This window comes from Ips typographus, linkage group LG1 (genome assembly GCF_016097725.1).
Source record: "Ips typographus isolate SLU linkage group LG1, UJ_Ityp_2.0, whole genome shotgun sequence".
In the NCBI taxonomy this organism is placed as follows: Eukaryota; Metazoa; Arthropoda; class Insecta; order Coleoptera; family Curculionidae; genus Ips; species Ips typographus.
In genome coordinates this window covers 9,168,242-9,192,393 of record NC_138422.1, presented here as the reverse complement: position 1 = coordinate 9,192,393, position 24,152 = coordinate 9,168,242, and the positions used below count along the sequence as shown (strand labels likewise).

Sequence of the window (24,152 nt, the reverse complement as noted above, 5' to 3'; positions counted from 1 at the left end):
GCAGAAGCTCCCCCCTGTTGAGGGGTTCACGAAGGAAGGAAGGAAGGTTGTTTGAGGTTAGTTTGTTTACGTAGGACATTTTATCACGTGTTTGTGCTGAATTTAAGTCATAATCCAAGTTTTTTAATTAATAGGGTAGAATAAAACGTTTTTCTTATGTTATTTATGTTTTTTGTAGTTTGTAGCGTGTAAAACAAAAACAAATAACCCTACATAACTTTGTGAGTGTTCTTAAAATTCTTAATTTCTGAGAACATGAATGCTTTTACATTTTTTGTCACTGCTTGTGGAGTGCTTAAGCATACAGAGAATAATCACTCAATCAGCTCAATATATTTAAGAACTATTTATAAGTACAACATTCACTGAGCCAAAACTTACCACTACTACAAGCAGTCGTTTCTGTTTCTGCAGTAGTCAATTCGACTACCGCTACTGTCAGTTCCTTGGGCAGTTTTAATAAGTGGGTTTTGTACCCCATTTTTACCGCTGGATTTCAATCTGAATTCAGATTATCGTTAGCAGGTTTTCCTAGCAGGACTAATGTAGAATACATGAGTTACGAGGCACCCTTTTACGTAAAATGCAAGTTAAAGCAAGTACTTAGGTATCGCTGAATAGACATAATATTGTTCTCGGGAGTGTTTGTGTTAGATTTAGAGTCAGTCAGAGCTTAGCATTAAAACTAGTTAGACGTATTACGTATTATTATTTTAGTGTATTTTCTAATAAAGCTTAAGTTAATTATTTTTAAAAAGGTATTTTGCAACACCGGTTTCGTAATTGGCGCAGTCGGTAGGATTGGCAAAAATTGATACATCGAGTATTAATTTCCGGTACGGATTATTGCCAATCTAAGAACATTTCGAGTGAAGATCCTGTTTCCGAATGAAGATCGGTTAACTGGACTATCGATCAGGAACCATCTGAAGAGTTGCCTTGTACCAAGTAAATTGGAAATTAGTCAACCATCGATTAATTTCACGGGCAAGACGGAATTTGGACTGAACTACATCGTCACCCAAACCTGAAGCTCATAGGATGAAGATATTAGTACTAGTGCTACTTATGTAAGTGCAATTTTCTAGATGTCACATGACGATTTATCGAATCTATTGAGTAATTTATCTATCGATAAGAAAGAACCTTCAAATAGCTCTGACTCCACTTTAGAAACTAAAGTGCTAACTAACTCAAAATCAAATTCGAATCAAAATCAAACAATTAATTTTAACGCTGATTTGTTAGCAGAAAATCTTAAAAAGCTACAAACATCAGGTAATTTACAATTACATACTAATATTAATACAGATTTATCTGAAATGGCTCTTCAGTTTAAGCCAGAATATATTAATTGTGTGCCTCAGTTTGATGGCAATCCAAGCGAATTAAATCGATTTCTAGCAACTTGCAAAACTTTAATCGAACAATTTTATGATGTAACTAACAGAAATTGCTTCCAAAATACTTATTTATTACATTGCTTAATTGGAAAGTTAACAGGAAGTGCAAGACTTGTTGTGAATGTCCAAAACGTCTCCACCTGGGACGAACTAAAATGTACGTTGTATAGACACTTTGCGGATACTCGTGATGAGTCGTGCCTCAACAGAGATTTAGTTATGCTTAGACAGGGTAGTAACGAATCTCCCCAAAATTTTTATGATAGGGTTTTAGAAATATTGAATTTGTTAGTAAGTTTTGTTGATGCTCATGATACAGTAGAATCAGCAACAATTAAGCGTAGCTTGTATCAAAACTTAGCGTTAACGACATTTTTATCGGGATTGAAAGAACCCCTAGGAAATACAATTAGGTGTATGAAGCCAATTGATTTAGCTCAGGCAATCCAATTTGTCATACAGGAAAATAATGTTAGGTATTTCCAAAATAACACACACAACCCATTTAAACAACACCCACATAAAACACAAACAACTAAACCAGTTATAAACTATTTTCCAACCCATCAACCACGATTTCCTTCATTTTCGAACCCGTCAATGACTAATTTTAATGGTAACTTCAATACTAACACATCCCACAATCAATTCAGACAACCTTTTCCATCCCAACCTATACCTATAAGGCCAAATAACAATTTCCGACATCAAAAATTTCCAACCAATTCTCAAGTGTTCGGAAGACCAAACACTAACGTTTTCAAACCCAATAGTTCAAAAATTTTACCTACTCCAACACCTATGTCGGTGTGCACCCAACAAACATTTAGAACTAATAGATCAAATCAATTTCCGGGACAACGTCCTTCACAGGGCAATTTCCAACAATTCCAACCACGAAGGAATATGCCAACAATCGAAGAAGTCTATAATACGGAACTAGATACAACCCCTAATGATTATTTTTATAATTACCCCGAAAATGATCATTATTTGCAATATAACAGTGATTTTCCTAACGAGGAACAAATCGACTTTTCAACGAATAATCAATATCTAGATCAATCGACAATTGAAGACTCCCAAACGTCTAATGAAACTGAAAATTTTCACCAAGCTTTCAAGGACAATTTGATCACATAACAGACAATCCACTAATTTTTAATCTTAACCTAAACTCGTCTAGTGAACTTGCTTATGTGATATTTCCAGAACAAAATTTAAAAATTTTAATTGATTCAGGATCTAGTAGATCGTTTATGAATCCAGATCTAGTACAGAGGTTATTTCCAACGCGAATAATGTATGAACCATTTGTTGTAAGTTCAACTTTTCAACAATCAGCACACGACCATAGTGCATTAATTCCAGCTTCGAAATTGTTTAAATTACCAGATCCGCAAGATTTAAAATTTTTCTTATTTAAATTTCATTCAATTTTTGACGGCTTGTTAGGACTTGATAACCTTAAACTTCTACAAGCAAACGTAAATCTAGACACTAATCACATAATAACACCTTATGCAAAAATTCCTTTGCAATTTTATAAAACTAATTCTGATTTAAATTTAATCACGGTTCAACCACGAACAGAACAAGTAATAAAAGTTAAAACGTCAATTAAAAATGGAGAAGTAATTATTCCACACACTAAAATTCAGAAATGTGAAATTCCAGAATCCTTAAGTTTAGCAAAAAACGGTTGCGCAATAACAACAATTTTAAATAATGGAAATTCACCAATAACTATCGACTTCTCAGACCCAATCGAAGTAGAAAATTTTGATATATCATATTTTGAGAACATTGACTTTAACAACTTTAATGACTGTCCATCACATGACTCAAACTTTGATATTTCTAAAATACGTGTTGACCATCTAAACTCCGAAGAAAAAAGTAAAATCTTAAAATTATGTCAAGAATTTTCAGATATTTTCTATAACGAAAATGTGCCTTTATCGTTTACAAATAAAATTAAACATACTATCAAAACTAGTGACGAAACCCCTGTTTACACAAAATCGTACAGGTATCCTTTCATTCATCGACAAGAAGTTGATCGCCAAATTAAAAAGATGTTAGAACAAAATATCATTAGACCATCTGATTCTCCTTGGTCTTCACCCATTTGGGTTGTGCCAAAAAAATTAGATGCGTCCGGTAAACAAAAGTGGCGCGTCGTAATCGATTATAGAAAACTGAATGAAAAAACCATCGATAAAAAGTATCCACTGCCTCAAATTACCGACATTTTAGATAAATTAGGTAAATGTCAATATTTTTCGACTATAGACTTAGCATCAGGTTTCCATCAAATCGAGATGCATGAAGATGATATTCCGAAAACCGCTTTTAACGCAGAAAACGGTCATTTCGAATTTCTTAGAATGCCATTCGGTCTGAAAAATGCGCCAGCAACCTTCCAGCAGGTTATGGACTCTATATTACGCGGAATTCAGAACGAAAAGTGCTTAGTCTATTTAGATGACATTATTGTGTACTCAACATCCTTGCAAGAACATATGGAAAATTTAAAATTAGTTTTTCAGAGATTACGAGATTCAAATTTTAAAATACAGACAGATAAAAGTGAATTCTTACGACATGAAGTAGCTTATCTAGGACATGTTGTCACTCCTTCTGGTGTAAAACCAAACCCAGATAAAATTTTGGCCATAAAACGATTTCCAATTCCAAAAACAACCAAACAATTAAAAGGATTTTTGGGACTTTTGGGATATTATCGTAGATTCATTAATAATTTTTCCAAATTAACTAAACCATTAACAAAATGTCTAAAAAAGGGAGCCAAAATTGAGCATAACGATGAATTTGTCAATTGTTTCGAGACCTGTAAAAACCTTTTAATCAATGAACCAATATTGCAGTACCCCGACTTTAGTAAGCCATTCAATTTAACAACGGATGCAAGTAACGTCGCATTGGGAGCAGTATTATCGCAAGGGCCGATAGGTCAAGATTTACCAATCGCGTATGCATCTAGGACTCTAAATGACTCTGAATTAAATTATTCCACCATAGAAAAAGAGTGTTTATGCTTAGTCTGGGCAACTAAATATTTCAGGCCATATTTATTTGGTAGGAAGTTTAATATAATAACCGACCATAAACCATTACAATGGTTATTTTCGCTAAAAGATCCATCTTCAAAATTACTACGTTGGCGAATCAAGTTAGAAGAATTTGATTATCACATTATCTATAAAAAGGGTAAACTGAATACTAACGCTGACGCCTTGTCACGGATAGAAATTCACGTTAAAGAAACCCAAGACACTGAAGCATTTGATATCGACAAGTATGTAAATGATGTTTACAACGATCATATGGCACCTAGTACAAGTTACGATTTGGATCGGATTTCTGTTATCGCTCAACCGGACGACGAGCAGCCGTGTATCCCTGACGATGATAATAACACCGTTCATACAAATGCTGATCAAGATCCTGTAGTTGGTATTCCGATTTCAGAAACTGCTGTTAACTATGGTACAAACCAAATAATAATCCAAAAGGTATTTCATTCACCCGCGAAACACAGAATTACAAATTTGTTTGACAAGAAACGTCGAATTACTGTACAATTCTCTGAAGACGATTTTGAAAAAAGTGTCATAACATTCATTAAGGAAGCTGTTGTACCAAATAAACTTTATTACCTGTATTTTGAAGATCCAGATATTTTTGAACCATTCGCTGAAGTAATAAGAAAAACCTTTAAGTGGCCATCTCTTAAATTCTTACGTTGTCTCAAAAAATTAATTGATGTTACGGATAAAAACGACATCAAAGAGATAATTCAAAATTATCATGAAAGTAAATCTAACCACCGCGGCATCGAAGAAACGATTAAACGTTTAAGAGAAAGGTATTACTGGCCCGAATTAAAACAATCTGTTCAAACTTATATAAATGATTGCGAGATTTGTATAAGAAGTAAATATGAGAGAACCCCAGTCAAAATCCCAATGAATGTGACTCCAACTGCATCAAGACCTTTTGAAATTATTCACCTTGACACCTATACTTTTGAAAAAAACAAATTTCTGACAATTATTGACAGTTTCTCGAAATATGCACAAGCATATCATTTAAATTCACTTGCTTCTGTGGAAATTGTTGATAAGCTTTTAATATTCTTTTCTCACCATGGAATACCCAAACAAATAATTGTCGACAATGGTACCGAATTTAAAAATTCAGTGGTGACAGAATTATTAACTTTGCACAAGATTAAAGTACATTTTTGTTCCCCACATCACCCAGAATCAAATGGAGTTATAGAAAGGTTACATTCAACTCTTGCTGAACACATTAGATTACTTAATAATCAAAATTATTCAGCCGCTCCGATGGAACAAAAAATGATTTATGCCATACTTGCGTATAATCATACCATTCATTCTAGTACTAATCTAAAACCAATTGATATTATACAAGGACACGTAACCTCAAATGACATTTTCGACCTAAAATTAGATCAAATCCTTGTCAATGATTATGTCAATTCACATAAAGAAAAAGCAAATATTCTCTATTCTCAAATTAATGATAAATTAATTAAAAAGAAAGAATATTTGGCTGAAAAAAGGAATAAAAATACAGACGACCCTGAAATATTCCAACCTGACCAAACCGTGTACTTAAAGAAACACACTCGTCAAAAACACACAGACAAATTTACACAACCGACTAAACTAATTAGTATAAATACGAAAAAGAAAACAGGTGTTACGGAAAAACAAGGAAAAGTACATCTCTCTAATATTAAACGCCCTTTAATTAGGAAAAAATATAGTTTTGAATAATAAAATTATTTTTCAGAATTCTGCAAAAGACCCGTGCAGTCGACGACAAAATTACAGTCAAGACGTTATCGGATAACCCTGGACTAATTCCAGTTAACCTAGGGCACGCAAAATTAGAAGAGTACTCCTTTACACTTTTCAATTTCTACGACTTAAATCCAGTAATTATAGAATTAAATAAGTTACAGAATAGGTCTATAAACATAACCGCTTCAATAGATAGACACATAGAATATAGAATAGAAACGCTTAATTACATTAAAATATTATCGTTAATTCAAGAAAGGGTAGAAAATAAGCTAAAAGAGATAATTCCTCACCCAGATAGATATAAGCGCGGACTAATAAATGGCATTGGCTCCATTTTTAAATCAATCACAGGAAATCTAGACGCTTCAGATGGAGAACGTTATGATAATCTAATACAAGAACTGCAAAATAATCAAAATAAGTTAACTTCGAGAATTTTGGAAGGAAATTCTGTATCACTCAATTTAATAAAACAATTTAATTCTACTGTTGAAAAGATCAGTTACAATGAAATGCTACTGGACTCGAGATTGCATCAAATCGAGTTAATCGTACAAAAAACCACCTTTAAGGAAAATGCTAACTATATTAAAGACACACTAAATCAAATTATTAATATCTATGAAATTATTGATTCTGTGTTACAAGATATAGAGAATGCTATCACTTTTTCCAAACTTAAAGTTTTGCATTCAAGCATTATAAAAACAGATGCTTTGTTTTACGAGCTACAACGTATTCAAAAAGTAGTTACTGCCAATCGAATGCCTCTAGAAGTTACTTTAGAGAATACACTCTTGTACGAAAAATTCATAAAAGTAGAAAGTTTTATATATAAGAACAAAGTAAATTTTGTTTTCAAAATTCCAATCACCCATCCTAACGAATTTAACTATTATCGACTCTATTCAACACCTGTATATCATCAGAGTTATTTTAAGGTTATCATACCAGAAAATAAATTTCTTTTAAAAAATAAATTGCACTTCTCATACCAGAGTACCGAATGTACTAAACTTAAAAATCAGTACTACTTATGCGACAAAATGGAACTTCAAGATGATAGGCAAAACGCATCCTGCACCATTCAATTATTAGAAGATAATGGATTTTCACCTGCCTGTCACCAAATCGCAATACATATTGCCAGTCCAATAGTCAATCAACTGGATGACTTAAGTCAATGGATAATAGTGTTGCCCAAAGAAGAACTAGTTCAATTAAAGTGTACAAATCAAAATGAACGTCTAAGGCTACTGGGAACATACATAATGAACATACCAGTACATTGTGAAGTTCAGTTTAACAACATATTGATCAATAATCGGCAACCAGCAGAAAATTCCAATCAACTAATTCTTTTCCCTGATTTAACAGACAATTTGCCATTTTTACCGACGTTGAGCTTAAGTACTCAACCATTGGAAGAAATCAAATTGGACGATTTGCAGAAGCTAAAAAGCCAAATTTTGGAAACCCATCCTTCGTTAAGCTTTTCGGACATTTCCAAAACTCCAAGTTTTTGGACAATTGCAATTTATGGACTCTTGATCCTGCTGGTCATCTACATTGTCATAAGGAAACTAAACCTGTTAAGTTGCGGTAAGAAGACCATGATGGAAGAAAATCCTAAGGAAATGGAGCTACCACGTGATGTTCAACTACCCCGTCAAGCCGTATAGTTGAAGCTTCCAGGGGAGGAGTTACGAGGCACCCTTTTACGTAAAATGCAAGTTAAAGCAAGTACTTAGGTATCGCTGAATAGACATAATATTGTTCTCGGGAGTGTTTGTGTTAGATTTAGAGTCAGTCAGAGCTTAGCATTAAAACTAGTTAGACGTATTACGTATTATTATTTTAGTGTATTTTCTAATAAAGCTTAAGTTAATTATTTTTAAAAAGGTATTTTGCAACACCGGTTTCGTAATTCATGTATAAAAACATAGAAAATTCTAACCAAAATGTCCTACGTCGACTAGTGTCGACTGTAAGTCGCTATTTTAATTTAAATAGGTAATGTCCGTTTTCCCAACATTATCTAAGATGAGTTTAAGGACAGCTTAGATAAGTTTAGTTTAGACTGTTATTTTGCACTTAATGTGTCACATTAAAACCTCAACTTAGCTTAGGTTGTACTTAAAATCCACTTGGAAGTATCGGGGAAACTGGTATAAGTTATGTTCAGGTTTAATGTCCGTTTCCCCAACATTGATTAAGTTAAGTTTAAAGGTCAGCTTAGATAAGTGTAGTATAGCCTGTGTTATTTTGCGCCTGATCTGTCACATTCAAACTACCAGACTGCCCTGAGGGCGTACTCTTGAAACGAGGAAAACAAATAATCAAGAGAAAGACCTGTAGAATGTGACTGAAACCCGCCATTGTCAGCTACTTCCGTCACACTCTACCAACAATTCTCTTGACAATTCTGTTCCCTGCTTTCAAGAATTGGGTCCATGGTCTTTCGGTTTGCGATTTCGGATCCATACACGTTATGATTCAAAAGTCACGTGACTCCTATGTGATTTTATAATTATGGTGTCATGTGATTTTTAGATCATAACGCGTTTGGATCCGAAATCAATGGTCTAATGCCTGTTTCTCCGACACTTTCAAGGCGATTTTAAGTACAACTTGAGGTTTGAATGTGACAGATTAGGTGCAAAATAACACGGTCGAAATTAAGCTTATCTTCAATAGAGACTATTAAAAGCTCTGTCAATTTTGAGCTGCCAAAGTCTTTGATTACAGAGTATGCCTGCCATTTGGCAACAGCGCAGACATACTTCCCAAATCAGCTGATCAAAAATCGTAAAATTTTCGATTTTGTGAGGAAAATTATGAATCGTTCGCAATTTTTCTTTTTTATTTGTAATATATAAGACATAATCAACCCCAAAAAACAGTTTTTGTGTACAAATTCTTTGTGTTAGTGTGTTAGTTATTCTTTACTAGATTTTTTTGACAGTCCTGACACTGACGTTAGGTGCTAGACCATTGACATGCGCAAAAAGTTATAAAATAGCCAAGCGGCCAAGTAAGTGTCATTTTCATTTTGCATCCAGCGTTAGTCTGCGCCACGTCGAAGTACCCACAGCAGAGTTTGATTGGTTTTGGCTTTTAGTGTTTTGAATTTGCTAATAAATCAAGTATCTTCAATTCAACCTTCGTACGTACATAGCACCAGTGACATTTTTGCGAAAATGATGGCTCCAGCAAGACCAACGTTCGAACCAACCCGGCGGTCCTTCGGAAAGAGGGAAAAATACCTCAACGCCGTTTCTCTACAACGCTTTGGTCCAGATCTGCCCGAACACACTAAACTGAAATACAGGTAAGCTGAACTGCAATAGCTCATTAGCACCAACATGAATGGAAATGGAAATTTCTTTCAGGAAACATGGTGAAGGTACCCCGGAAGAAGTTTACACTACAGATTTTCGGAGTGACTCGGAAGAGAGGGAAAATCTAAAGCGTATAAGTGAATCTGCTGAACATGCATCTACAAAGAGGATAAAAATGCTCAATTGGGTTAATCCTAAAGAAAACTCAGATTCTAGCGAGGAGGAAGATGACACTGAATCTTTACTTGCTGAGTTAAACCAAATCGAAAAGGACAGACCTATAGGTAAGAATTTAACCCAATTTCTAGGCTACAGAGTAAATCTAGAATGCTTGGCGATTATTTTTAGTAAAAGAAAAGTTTAAAATTTCTGACATTTCTCCTATGTTAAGTCTTTTACATATTTCCATCTGCTAATAAAGTAGCTAATAGCTTTTTGGCCACTAAAGTGTATTCCAAAGATTAATTGTCGAATAAGTTGCAACCCTATTTCATTGAAAATTTATTTGTCGAATTGTTATTTAATGGATTGAAATTCAAAAAGATGTCTTGTCATTGTCAGATGAGTTTGATTTGTCATTCCTTTGGAATCCGTAGCTTTTAATTAAACCTTTTAAAGGCAATCTGTTTGAAAAAGCAGAAGGGACATATTTCGTTATTGGTTGAATAAAGTATGTTTGCCGATTGATATACACAACTAAGGTTTATTTATCTAATATATTTACAAGGAAGTTTATTAGCAGATGGAAATTACTTTTAATAATTTTATGGCTTAAAAAACTTTAACTTTATCAAAAATTTAAATTGACAACTGTGTCACATTTAAACATTCCTTAAAATACTTAAACTTAGGAAAACCTACAGCTTTAGTAAGAAAGTCAGCTTGCTGACTTTCAGACGAAACATATTTCAGAATAACTTGTTCTTGGTCAATCATGTCTCAAACAAAATATTGTCTTATTACAGTTATATGTTTTGTTCGACTTTTTCAGTTATATCTTTCAAATTTTGTTACAACTTTTTCAATGAAACTAGTTTATTTAATAAATATTTCATTGTTGGTTTTAAAAATTTTACTAAGTCCTAGAGAATTTATATTTTAGAATCTTTAAATTCTTTTATTTTACCACACAGGGAAATTTTCAATAAAGAAGATGACTCCAGCAACATTCACGTTCAAACCAGCCCAGAGGGTCTTCGGAAAGATTGAAAAATACCTCAACGCCATTTCTCAACAAGACTCGAGTCGAGATCTGTCCGAACACACTAAACTGAAATACAGGTAAGGTGAATTGCAATCGCTCATTTGCACAAACATGATTGGAAATTCCTTTTAGGGAACATGGTCAAGGTACCCCGGAAGAAGCCCACAATAAAGATTTCCGCTCTGAATTGGAAGAGAAAGCAAATCTAAAGCGTGTGAGTAGATCTAAGCATGCATCTACGAAGAGATTCAAGCTCGATTGGATTGATCCTGAAAAAAACTCAGATTCTAGCGAGGATGAAGATGACACTGAGACTTTAGTTGCAGAGTCTAACGAAATCGAAAAGGAAAGAGCTATAGGTAAGAATATGTATAACCTAACTAGGCTTTCTTGAATCTGATGAACATTGGCTAGGCTTTCTCTTCCATAATTCACCATTTGTTTTGGTCTGGGGCACTGATGTTATTTATGCCCTTTTTCACCACAGTTCCAGCATTCCAAGAATCATGTAGGCTTTGTTTGGTAATTCTGATTGATTTGCCTCTCTTCCTTTTCCATTCTTCTGGGTTTAGGGCATTGAGGTCAAATGTGCTCTTTCTCTCCACAGTTCCAGCATTCAAAAAAACGAGGAAACGGCATGGAAACTCTAACTGTGCTTGTTTCCCAATCTCATTTCTAAGTGCTAGATCAAGTCATTCTAGTTTTTGTAGTTTTACTTTATCTAGAGTCTGCTAAACCTCCAGAGCTTCTTTAAGTAATAAATCCAAGGCGGTGGCTTTGTCACTTAATGTCCAGTTATTTGCTTCATCAGTAGCTTCAAACTGTTTCTTTTATATCTGCCAAGAAGTTTTACCATCATATATTGGAGGTTTAATGTTTGAACAGGCATTTGAGCTCACAAACTACAGGGTGTCCCACGACGAAAGACCTCGATTGATATTGGAAAAAGTATAAATAGGAGAGTTTTGAAAATTTGGTAGGATACTGATGTGGGCATGCCCAATCCAACTAAAATATTTTCAAGATGGTTGCACTTCCGCTTATACCGGAAGTCGATCACAACTTTCTTATTTTAAATAGAACACCCTATATATTATTACATATTTGGATTCCTCACAAAATTCTGACCAACTTTTGTATAGAATGCCCTTTGCCTATCTCTAGCCGTTTTCGAAATATTTGATGTTTTTCCAAAAAAGTGACAGTTGCAACGCTCAACATATTTTTGTACTATGTTAAAACCGTATTTCATTTTGCAATGAAACTTTGGGTTATTGTAAATAAAGGATCGTTTTATTAAACTGAGGGTGCGTAACGACTCATTTGTATACAGGGTCGTCAAAAAAAAATCATAAACTTGCCACTAAAAAAAATGAAAAATCTCAAGTTTTTTAAATGGAAACCCCCATTTTTTATGACGGAATCATTTTGAGCATTAAAAATTACTATAAGTTTCAATTTACTTGCCTATACCTAAATCCAACCCATTTCGTTTTATTTGAGAATAAACATTTTTTTATTAGGCTGCATGGTTGGGATTAGCTGGTACTCTAGTTAGCCATGCTTTTGACACACGGTGATATTGGAGAACTGCAAAGTATGTTATGTTGAGCGTTGCAACTGTCACTTTTTTGGAAAAACATCAAATATTTCGAAAACGGCTAGAGATAGGAATAGGGCATTGTACACAAAAGTTGGTTAGAAATTGCAATTTCTTCATTTGTATTATTAAGGATTGGTTTTGTTTTAATAGCTTTTATCTTCACAGATCCCGTATTCTTAAAATTTTCAATTATTTGCTTGACAGCTTTTCGTGATGGCTTTGGTTTTTCTGGATAACGAGCGGCAAATACCTCACATGTTCTACTCACAACTTTATCACATTTTCCGTAAATAATAAACAGATTTAAGTAATCTTGGTTTGAATAACGTAACCGCGACGGCATATTTGCAGTTGTCAAAACACTCAAAACTAGTGTTATTAACATGCCCTGCAGGTCTCCAATATCACCGTGTGTCAAAAGCATGGCCAACTAGAGTACCAGCTAATTCCAACCATGCAGCCGAGCATGCAGCCTAATAAAAAAATGTTTATTCTCAAATAAAACGAAATGGGTTGGATTTAGGTATAGGCAAGTAAATTGAAACTTATAGTAATTTTTAATGCTCAAAATGATTCCGTCATAAAAAATGGGGGTTTCCATTTAAAAAACTTGAGATTTTTCATTTTTTTTAGTGGCAAGTAAATGATTTTTTTTTGACGACCCTGTATACAAATAAGTCATTACGCACCCTCAGTTTAATAAAACGATCCTTTATTTACAATAACCCAAAGTTTCATTGCAAAATGAAATACGGTTTTAACATAGTACAAAAATATGTTGAGCGTTGCAACTGTCACTTTTTTGGAAAAACATCAAATATTTCGAAAACGGCTAGAGATAGGCATAGGGCATTCTATACAAAAGTTGGTCAGAATTTTGTGAGGAATCCAAATATGTAATAATATATAGGGTGTTCTATTTAAAATAAGAAAGTTGTGATCGACTTCCGGTATAAGCGGAAGTGCAACCATCTTGAAAATATTTTAGTTGGATTGGGCATGCCCACATCAGTATCCTACCAAATTTTCAAAACTCTCCTATTTAAACTTTTTCCAATATCAATCGAGGTCTTTCGTCGTCTGACACCCTGTATAGTTGGCTTTAGTGATATTTCTTGTAGTTTATCAACTTCCCTCTATAAGTTCTGCACAGTTTCCTCGACTTGTAACTTCTTCAGTGGTGTTTGTCACTTTTTCCTCCAAGGTTCCCATCCTGTTTTTCATCTTGCTTTTCAGTTCATAAATCACACAATCCAGTTTTTGTTCTGGTTTTTGTTCCGTCCCACTAGGATAATTTTTATCTTTTACTGGCTTGCTGTCCTCAAATTTATGGCTTTCATTTTTTTCTAACTTACTGTCCTGACTTTCTTGGCTTGCTTTAATTTCCTTCATCATCTCCATAAGCTGTTTCAATGTGGCCTCCATTTTCGCACTTTGTAATCTCACAAACACTACGACGTTCGTGATCGTAAACATTACAATATACGGAGTAAGACGAAATGAACTAAGACTATAATATGAGGTAACATCAAATAACTGAAAGTCCATTTTGTAACAATACTGTGTCACTGAAGATAGATAATTTTATCTAGCATTTAAATCAGATTTTATCCAGCTTTTTAACAATCCAATTACTTTCAGAACAAACCAAAAAGAAAATTGAAAGGCAACAAGAAGAAGAAATTATAAGAATGGAAAACACCTTGAGTGGAAATCCACTTCCAATAGATTACAGTTCAGGAAGAAGTAAAGTGGATCATAATGTTAAATGCAGACGGGGTGAATGGGGCATAAACCCAACCTGGAAAAGGGAAATTAGAAGGCGACAAGAAGAAGACGGTATAAGAATGGAGAACATCTGGAGTGGAAATCCACTTCCAATAGATTACAGTTCAAAAAGATGTAAAGTGGATCATGAGGTTACATGGAGATGGAGTGAATGGGACAGAATCCCAACCTGGGAAAGGGAAAATAGAAGGCTACAAGAAGAAGATATAAGAATGGAGAACTTCTGGAGTGGAAATCCACTTCCAATAGATTACAGTTCAAACAGAAGTAAAGTGGATCATAAGGTTACATGGAGATGGAGTGAATGCGACAGAATCCCACCATGGGAAAGGGAAATTGAAAGGCGACAAGAAGAAGAAGAAATTAGAAGAATGGAAAACATCTGGAGTGGAAATCCACTTCAAATAGATTACAGTTCAGAAGGAAGTAACGTGGATCATAATGTTACATGGAGATGCAGTGAATGCGACAGAATCCCACCAAGGGAAAGGGAAATTGAAAGGCAACAAGAAGAAGAAGAAATTAGAAGAATGGAAAACATCTGGAGTGAAAATCCACTTCAAATAGATTACAATTCAGAAGGAAGTAACGTGGATCATAACGTTACATGGAGATGCAGTGAATGCGCCAGAATCCCACCATGGGAAAGGGAAATTGAAAGGCGACAAGAAGAAGAAATTATAAGACTGGAGAACATCTGGAGTGGAAATCCACTTCCAATAGATTACAGTTCAGAAGGAAGTAAAGTGGATCATAAGGTTACATGAAGATGAAGTGAAGGGGGCAGAATCCCAACCTGGAAAAGGGAAATTCAAAGGCAACAATAAGAAGAAAATATAAGAATAGAGTGGAAATCCACTTCCCATGGATTTCACTTTGGAGTAATGCTTTAAATATAATATATTTATACTCTATAATATCATTATAGCTATATTTTTATATTTTTTTTCATATATTTGCCATATTTTCCTGCATTAAAAGTTGAAAACCAATGACTATTCATGTAATTTAATTTAATAAAAACCCTTATTACCATCAAGTGTTGAAAATATAATGGGTTTTCCATTTTAGACACTACTTCTTCAAATGTTGGTAACTAATATTACTCTCTAATAATAATTTTATTTAAATTTTGTGTATAAAGGCGTAGAAAGTTAACTATCTGGTGTCTTTAAAATTACTAAAGAACTCACCCATTTAGTTGATTCTGATGCTTTTCTAATAACTTCCATCAGTTCCATTTTCCCCAGTTCAATTTTCAAACCTTCTTGGACGCCAATAGGTATTTTTCTTGGTGCTTCAGCTATAGGTTCTGCATTTCTTCTATTTTGATTTGATGCTTCGATGACCTGCAAGTTTTTTATTTCTCCAATACCTCCAAACATATGTTTGTACTTCATAACCAGTAGCTCCAAAGACTGAAACATTTTTCTCAACTGAATTGACTTGACAACATTGAAGCAAACCATGCTTTACCCAAAAGTTGAGCCCAATTATACATGGTGTATTTAACTGAATGTTTGTCACCAGATATAAATCAGTTATAGGGAATTCATTCTAGTTGGTTAATTTAACACTAGGAGCTGTAACTTCAACTGACATCTGCTCCTGTATCTAGCTTGCATGTATACCATTGCATACACATTCATCAATAAGACGATTTTTTTGCAGTAGAAAAGATTCATTTCAATGTTCCCCTAGTTAGGGCCCTCCACTTAACTAGAAAATCTGTTTAATCAGCAGCATTCTTGGCAATATCTTCTCAAAACATGGATGCAATAAAGTGTGCTTTTACTTTTTAATTACTATTTTTGAGCTTGTAAATAAGCAAAATATAGGATTTTCCTCCGACAATCTTCATCTGCCGTTAATTTACTTTAGATAAAGGCATATCTCCACGTTTTTTATTTATTTAATAATAAAATACATTTTTACATCATAAAAATATACAAAGAAATTCAATCACAACAGAGCAACCAAAGTTATTTCAACATAAACATCTAACACGAACCAGCTTTGTGATGTCTATTCAAGTATTGTATGAACTTAGGCAAAGTTTTTTCTAATATTCGACAACATTCACCCATAGTATAATCTAGCTTGTGCTGACATTCTGATATGCTAAGTAGAGGATTCTCATTAAAATCATCAATCTCCTCTATTAAATCCATCATAACCGGATCGTTCCAGGACGTACTGCTGCTGGCAGCGTCCCATAATTTTACTGTATCGAGGAACATTGGTTTTTTTAATGATTGGAGGTAGGTTTTTAATATAGTACGACATTGCGTGTCGTCCAGGCAATTTTTGATTCGATCAGAGAACCTATCGAGTTGCTGGATGGTAAACTTTGGATTGGCCCTTGGTTATCCTAAAAATAGGACTAATTTAAAAAGGACAAAGCTAGATGCAGTGGCGGTTTATGGACTGTATAAAGGGGGACACAAACGTCCAAAGAAAATATTCAGTAATAAAAATTCTACTGTGTATAGCAGGTTTTATGATCGGGACTTCATTCAAATACCTATTGTAGAACAATATTTAATTAATTAGACAATTCAAGAAAATGTTTGAGCATTTGGCAAATTGCCCCATAAAGGGAGCAGAAGCCAACCTCCGCCCTGTTAGTTGGGGGGTTCAGGAAGGAAGGAAGGTTGTTTGAGGTTAGTTTGTTTACGTAGGACATTTTATCACGTGTTTGTGCTGAATTTAAGTCTTAATCCAAGTTTTTTAATTAATAGGGTAGAATAAAACGTTTTTCTTATGTTTTTTGCAGTTTGTAGCGTGTAAAACAAAAACAAATAACCCTACATAACTGTGTGTTCTTAAAATTCTTAATTTCTGAGAACATGAATGCTTTTACATTTTTTGTCACTGCTTGTGGAGTGCTTAAGCATGCAGAGAATAATCACTCAATCAGCTCAATATATTTAAGAACTATTTATAAGTACAACATTCACTGAGCGAAAACTTACCACTACTACAAGCAGTCGTTTCTGATCCTAAACCTACTTTATTTTACCTTTCGTACATGTACGTCGGTTTTCAATATCTTTCAGATTAACTAATTCGACTACTACTACTGTCAGTTCCTTGGTCAGTTCTAGTAAGTAAGTTTTGTACCCCATTTTTACCGCTGGATTTCAATCTGAGTTCAGATTATCGTTAGCAGGTTTTCCTAACAGGACTAATGTAGAATACATGTATAAAAACATAGAAAATTCTAACCAAACGTCGACTAGTGTGACAATTTCCTATCCTAAGTCTCTATTTTAATTTAAGTAGGTAATGTCCGTTTTCCCAACTTTATCTAAGTTGAGTTTAAGGACAGCTTAGACAAGTTTAGTTTAGACTGTTATTTTGCACTTAATGTGTCACATTAAAACCTCAACTTAGCTTAAGTTGTACTTAAAATCCACTTGGAAGTATCGGGGAAACCGGTATAAGTTATGTTCAGGTTTAATGTCCGTTTCCCCAACATTGATTAAGTTAAGTTTAAAGGTCAGCTTAGATAAGTGTAGTATAGCCTGTGTTATTTTGCGCCTGATCTGTCACATTCAAACTGCCAGACTGCCCTGAGGGCGTATTCTTGAAGCGAGGAAAACAAATAATCAAGAGAAAGACCTGTAGAATGTGACAGAAACCCGCCATTGTCAGCTACTTTTGTCACATTCTACCAACAATTCTCTTGACAATTCTGTTCCCTGCTTTCAAGAATTGGGTCCATGGTCTTTCGAAAGGTATGATTCAAAAGTCACGTGACTCCTATGTGATTTTATAATTATGGTGTCATGTGATTTTTAGATCATAACGCGTTTGGATCCGAAATCAATGGTCTAATGCCTGTTTCCCCGACACTTTCAAGGCGATTTTAAGTACAACTTGAGGTTTGAATGTGACAGATTAGGTGCAAAATAACACGGTCGAAATTAAGCTTATCTTCAATAGAGACTATTAAAAGCTCTGTCAATTTTGAGCTGCCAAAGTCTTTGATTACAGAGTATGCCTGCCATTTGGCAACAGCGCAGACATACTTCCCAAATCAGCTGATCAAAAATCGTAAAATTTTCGATTTTGTGAGGAAAATTATGAATCGTTCGCAATTTTTCTTTTTTATTTGTAATATATAAGACATAATCAACCCCAAAAAACAGTTTTTGTGTACAAATTCTTTGTGTTAGTGTGTTAGTTATTCTTTACTAGATTTTTTTGACAGTCCTGACACTGACGTTAGGTGCTAGACCATTGACATGCGCAAAAAGTTATAAAATAGCCAAGCGGCCAAGTAAGTGTCATTTTCATTTTGCATCCAGCGTTAGTCTGCGCCACGTCGAAGTACCCACAGCAGAGTTTGATTGGTTTTGGCTTTTAGTGTTTTGAATTTGCTAATAAATCAAGTATCTTCAATTCAACCTTCGTACGTACATAGCACCAGTGACATTTTTGCGAAAATGATGGCTCCAGCAAGACCAACGTTCGAACCAACCCGGCGGTCCTTCGGAAAGAGGGAAAAATACCTCAACGCCGTTTCTCTACAACGCTTTGGTCCAGATCTGCCCGAACACACTAAACTGAAATACAGGTAAGCTGAACTGCAATAGCTCATTAGCACCAACATGAATGGAAATGGAAATTTCTTTCAGGAAACATGGTGAAGGTACCCCGGAAGAAGTTTACACTACAGATTTTCGGAGTGACTCGGAAGAGAGGGAAAATCTAAAGCGTATAAGTGAATCTGCTGAACATGCATCTACAAAGAGGATAAAAATGCTCAATTGGGTTAATCCTAAAGAAAACTCAGATTCTAGCGAGGAGGAAGATGACACTGAATCTTTACTTGCTGAGTTAAACCAAATCGAAAAGGACAGACCTATAGGTAAGAATTTAACCCAATTTCTAGGCTACAGAGTAAATCTAGAATGCTTGGCGATTATTTTTAGTAAAAGAAAAGTTTAAAATTTCTGACATTTCTCCTATGTTAAGTCTTTTACATATTTCCATCTGCTAATAAAGTAGCTAATAGCTTTTTGGCCACTAAAGTGTATTCCAAAGATTAATTGTCGAATAAGTTGCAACCCTATTTCATTGAAAATTTATTTGTCGAATTGTTATTTAATGGATTGAAATTCAAAAAGATGTCTTGTCATTGTCAGATGAGTTTGATTTGTCATTCCTTTGGAATCCGTAGCTTTTAATTAAACCTTTTAAAGGCAATCTGTTTGAAAAAGCAGAAGGGACATATTTCGTTATTGGTTGAATAAAGTATGTTTGCCGATTGATATACACAACTAAGGTTTATTTATCTAATATATTTACAAGGAAGTTTATTAGCAGATGGAAATTACTTTTAATAATTTTATGGCTTAAAAAACTTTAACTTTATCAAAAATTTAAATTGACAACTGTGTCACATTTAAACATTCCTTAAAATACTTAAACTTAGGAAAACCTACAGCTTTAGTAAGAAAGTCAGCTTGCTGACTTTCAGACGAAACATATTTCAGAATAACTTGTTCTTGGTCAATCATGTCTCAAACAAAATATTGTCTTATTACAGTTATATGTTTTGTTCGACTTTTTCAGTTATATCTTTCAAATTTTGTTACAACTTTTTCAATGAAACTAGTTTATTTAATAAATATTTCATTGTTGGTTTTAAAAATTTTACTAAGTCCTAGAGAATTTATATTTTAGAATCTTTAAATTCTTTTATTTTACCACACAGGGAAATTTTCAATAAAGAAGATGACTCCAGCAACATTCACGTTCAAACCAGCCCAGAGGGTCTTCGGAAAGATTGAAAAATACCTCAACGCCATTTCTCAACAAGACTCGAGTCGAGATCTGTCCGAACACACTAAACTGAAATACAGGTAAGGTGAATTGCAATCGCTCATTTGCACAAACATGATTGGAAATTCCTTTTAGGGAACATGGTCAAGGTACCCCGGAAGAAGCCCACAATAAAGATTTCCGCTCTGAATTGGAAGAGAAAGCAAATCTAAAGCGTGTGAGTAGATCTAAGCATGCATCTACGAAGAGATTCAAGCTCGATTGGATTGATCCTGAAAAAAACTCAGATTCTAGCGAGGATGAAGATGACACTGAGACTTTAGTTGCAGAGTCTAACGAAATCGAAAAGGAAAGAGCTATAGGTAAGAATATGTATAACCTAACTAGGCTTTCTTGAATCTGATGAACATTGGCTAGGCTTTCTCTTCCATAATTCACCATTTGTTTTGGTCTGGGGCACTGATGTTATTTATGCCCTTTTTCACCACAGTTCCAGCATTCCAAGAATCATGTAGGCTTTGTTTGGTAATTCTGATTGATTTGCCTCTCTTCCTTTTCCATTCTTCTGGGTTTAGGGCATTGAGGTCAAATGTGCTCTTTCTCTCCACAGTTCCAGCATTCAAAAAAACGAGGAAACGGCATGGAAACTCTAACTGTGCTTGTTTCCCAATCTCATTTCTAAGTGCTAGATCAAGTCATTCTAGTTTTTATAGTTTTACTTTATCTAGAGTCTGCTAAACCTCCAGAGCTTCTTCTCTAAGTAATAAATCCAAGGCGGTGGCTTTGTCACTTAATGTCCAGTTATTCGCTTCATCAGTAGCTTCAAACTGTTTCTTGTATATCTGCCAAGAAGTTTTACCATCATATATTGGAGGTTTAATGTTTGAACAGGCATTTGAGATCACAAACTATAGTTGGCTTTAGTGATATTTCTTGTAGTTTATCAACTTCCCTCTATAAGTTCTGCACAGTTTCCTCGACTTGTAACTTCTTCAGTGGTGTTTGTCACTTTTTCCTCCAAGGTTCCCATCCTGTTTTTCATCTTGCTTTTCAGTTCATAAATCACACAATCCAGTTTTTGTTCTGGTTTTTGTTCCGTCCCACTAGGATAATTTTTATCTTTTACTGGCTTGCTGTCCTCAAATTTATGGCTTTCATTTTTTTCTAACTTACTGTCCTGACTTTCTTGGCTTGCTTTAATTTCCTTCATCATCTCCATAAGCTGTTTCAATGTGGCCTCCATTTTCGCACTTTGTAATCTCACAAACACTACGACGTTCGTGATCGTAAACATTACAATATACGGAGTAAGACGAAATGAACTAAGACTATATGAGGTAACATCAAATAACTGAAAGTCCATTTTGTAACAATACTGTGTCACTGAAGATAGATAATTTTATCTAGCATTTAAATCAGATTTTATCCAGCTTTTTAACAATCCAATTACTTTCAGAACAAACCAAAAAGAAAATTGAAAGGCAACAAGAAGAAGAAATTATAAGAATGGAAAACACCTTGAGTGGAAATCCACTTCCAATAGATTACAGTTCAGGAAGAAGTAAAGTGGATCATAATGTTAAATGCAGACGGGGTGAATGGGGCATAAACCCAACCTGGAAAAGGGAAATTAGAAGGCGACAAGAAGAAGAAGGTATAAGAATGGAGAACATCTGGAGTGGAAATCCACTTCCAATAGATTATTCAAAAAGATGTAAAGTGGATCATAAGGTTACATGGAGATGGAGTGAATGGGACAGAATCCCACCATGGGAAAGGGAAATTGAAAGGCGACAAGAAGAAGAAATTAGAAGAATGGAAAACATCTGGAGTGGAAATCCACTTCAAATAGATTACAGTTCAGAAGGAAGTAACGTGGATCATAAGGTTACATGGAGATGCAGTGAATGCGACAGAATCCCACCAAGGGAAAGGGAAATTGAAATGCGTCAAGAAGAAGAAATTATAGGAATGGAGAACATCTGGAGTGGAAATCCACTTCCAATAGATTACAGTTCAGAAGGAAGTAAAGTGGATCATAAGGTTACATGGAGATGCAGTGAATGCGACAGAATCCCACCATGGGAAAGGGAAACTGAAAGGCGACAAGAAGAAGAAATTAGAAGAATGGAAAACATCTGGAGTGGAAATCCACTTCAAATAGATTACAGTTCAAACAGAAGTAAAGTGGATCATAAGGTTACATGGAGATGGAGTGAATGCGACAGAATCCCACCATGGGAAAGGGAAATTGAAAGGCGACAACAAGAAGAAGAAATTAGAAGAATGGAAAACATCTGGAGTGGAAATCCACTTCAAATAGATTACAGTTCAAACAGAAGTAAAGTGGATCATAAGGTTACATGGAGATGGAGTGAATGCGACAGAATCCCACCATGGGAAAGGGAAATTGAAAGGCGACAACAAGAAGAAGAAATTAGAAGAATGGAAAACATCTGGAGTGGAAATCCACTTCAAATAGATTACAGTTCAGAAGAAAGTAACGTGGATCATAAGGTTACATGGAGATGCAGTGAATGCGACAGAATCCCACCATGGGAAAGGGAAATTCAAAGGCGTCAAGAAGAAGAAATTATAAGAATGGAGAACATCTGGAGTGGAAATCCACTTCCAATAGATTACAGTTCAGAAGGAAGTAAAGTGGATCATAAGGTTACATCAAGATGAAGTGAAGGGGGCAGAATCCCAACCTGGAAAAGGGAAATTCAAAGGCAACAATAAGAAGAAGAAAATATAAGAATAGAGTGGAAATCCACTTCCCATGGATTTCACTTTGGAGTAATGCTTTAAATATAATATATTTATACTATATAATATCATTATAGCTATATTTTTATATTTTTTTTCATATATTTGCCATATTTTCCTGCATTAAAAGTTGAAAACCAATGACTATTCATGTAATTTAATTTAATAAAAACCCTTATTACCATCAAGTGTTGAAAATATAATGGGTTTTTCCATTTTAGACACTACTTCTTCAAATGTTGGTAACTAATATTACTCTCTAATAATAATTTTATTTAAATTTTGTGTATAAAGGCGTAGAAAGTTAACTATCTGGTGTCTTTAAAATTACTAAAGAACTCACCCATTTAGTTGATTCTGATGCTTTTCTAATAACTTCCATCAGTTCCATTTTCCCCAGTTCAATTTTCAAACCTTCTTGGACGCCAATAGGTATTTTTCTTGGTGCTTCAGCTATAGGTTCTGCATTTCTTCTATTTTGATTTGATGCTTCGATGACCTGCAAGTTTTTTATTTCTCCAATACCTCCAAACATATGTTTGTACTTCATAACCAGTAGCTCCAAAGACTGAAACATTTTTCTCAACTGAATTGACTTGACAACATTGAAGCAAACCATGCTTTACCCAAAAGTTGAGCCCAATTATACATGGTGTATTTAACTGAATGTTTGTCACAACACAATGATTCATTCTAGTTGATTAATTTAACACTTGGAGCTGTAACTTCAACTGACATCTGCTCCTGTATCTAGCTTGCATGTATACCATTGCATACACATTCATCAATAAGACGATTTTTTTGCAGTAGAAAAGATTCATTTCAATGTTCCCCTAGTTAGGGCCCTCCACTTAACTAGAAAATCTGTTTAATCAGCAGCATTATTGGCAATATCTTCTCAAAACATGGATGCAATGTGCAATAAAGTGTGCTTTTACTTTTTAATTACTATTTTTGAGCTTGTAAATAACCAAAATATAGGATTTTCCTCCGACAATCTTCATCTGTCGTTAATTTACTTTAGATAAAGGCATATCTCCACGTTTTTTATTTATTTAATAATAAAATACATTTTCACATCATAAAAATATACAAAGAAATTCAATCACAACAGAGCAACCAAAGTTATTTCAACATAAACATCTAACACAAACCAGCTTTGTGATGTCTATTCAAGTATTGTATGAACTTGGGCAAAGTTTTTTCTAATATTCGACAACATTCACCCATAGTATAACCTAGCTTGTGCTGACATTCCGATATGCTAAGTAGAGGATTCTCATTAAAATCATCAATCTACTCTATTAAATCCATCATAACCGGCTCGTTCCAGGACGTACTGTTGCTGGCAGCCTCCCATAATTTTACTGTATTGAGGAACATTGGATT

General features: G+C 34.5%; 2 protein-coding genes across 4 annotated transcripts in view; one reads left to right on the top strand and one right to left on the bottom strand.

Annotated features, from left to right (window-relative positions):
- LOC145733917 (uncharacterized) overlaps positions 1-23,260 on the bottom strand; it is a 71,215-nt gene extending 47,955 nt beyond the window's left edge. The window contains exons 1-3 of one of the 3 annotated variants that reach the window (XM_081986951.1): positions 23,107-23,260; positions 15,678-15,920; positions 15,395-15,619 (exon numbers count right to left, since the gene is read on the bottom strand). In XM_081986951.1, coding sequence (XP_081843077.1) covers positions 15,395-15,601 — 207 coding nt within the window. In that variant the 5' untranslated portion in view covers positions 15,602-15,619; positions 15,678-15,920; positions 23,107-23,260. Of the gene's footprint in view, positions 1-15,394; positions 15,620-15,677; positions 16,573-23,106 lie in introns of all 3 variants that reach the window. The other 2 variants (XM_081986948.1, XM_081986954.1) reach the window with 2 other exon arrangements.
- Positions 9,467-14,968, top strand: LOC145733498 (uncharacterized). The gene is made up of 5 exons (XM_081986356.1): positions 9,467-9,596; positions 9,658-9,890; positions 10,740-10,887; positions 10,943-11,169; positions 14,055-14,968. The coding sequence occupies exons 1-5, from the start codon at positions 9,469-9,471 to the stop codon at positions 14,966-14,968; spliced, it is 1,650 nt and encodes a 549-aa protein (XP_081842482.1). The 5' UTR covers positions 9,467-9,468.
- Positions 23,261-24,152: the final 892 nt, after the last annotated feature.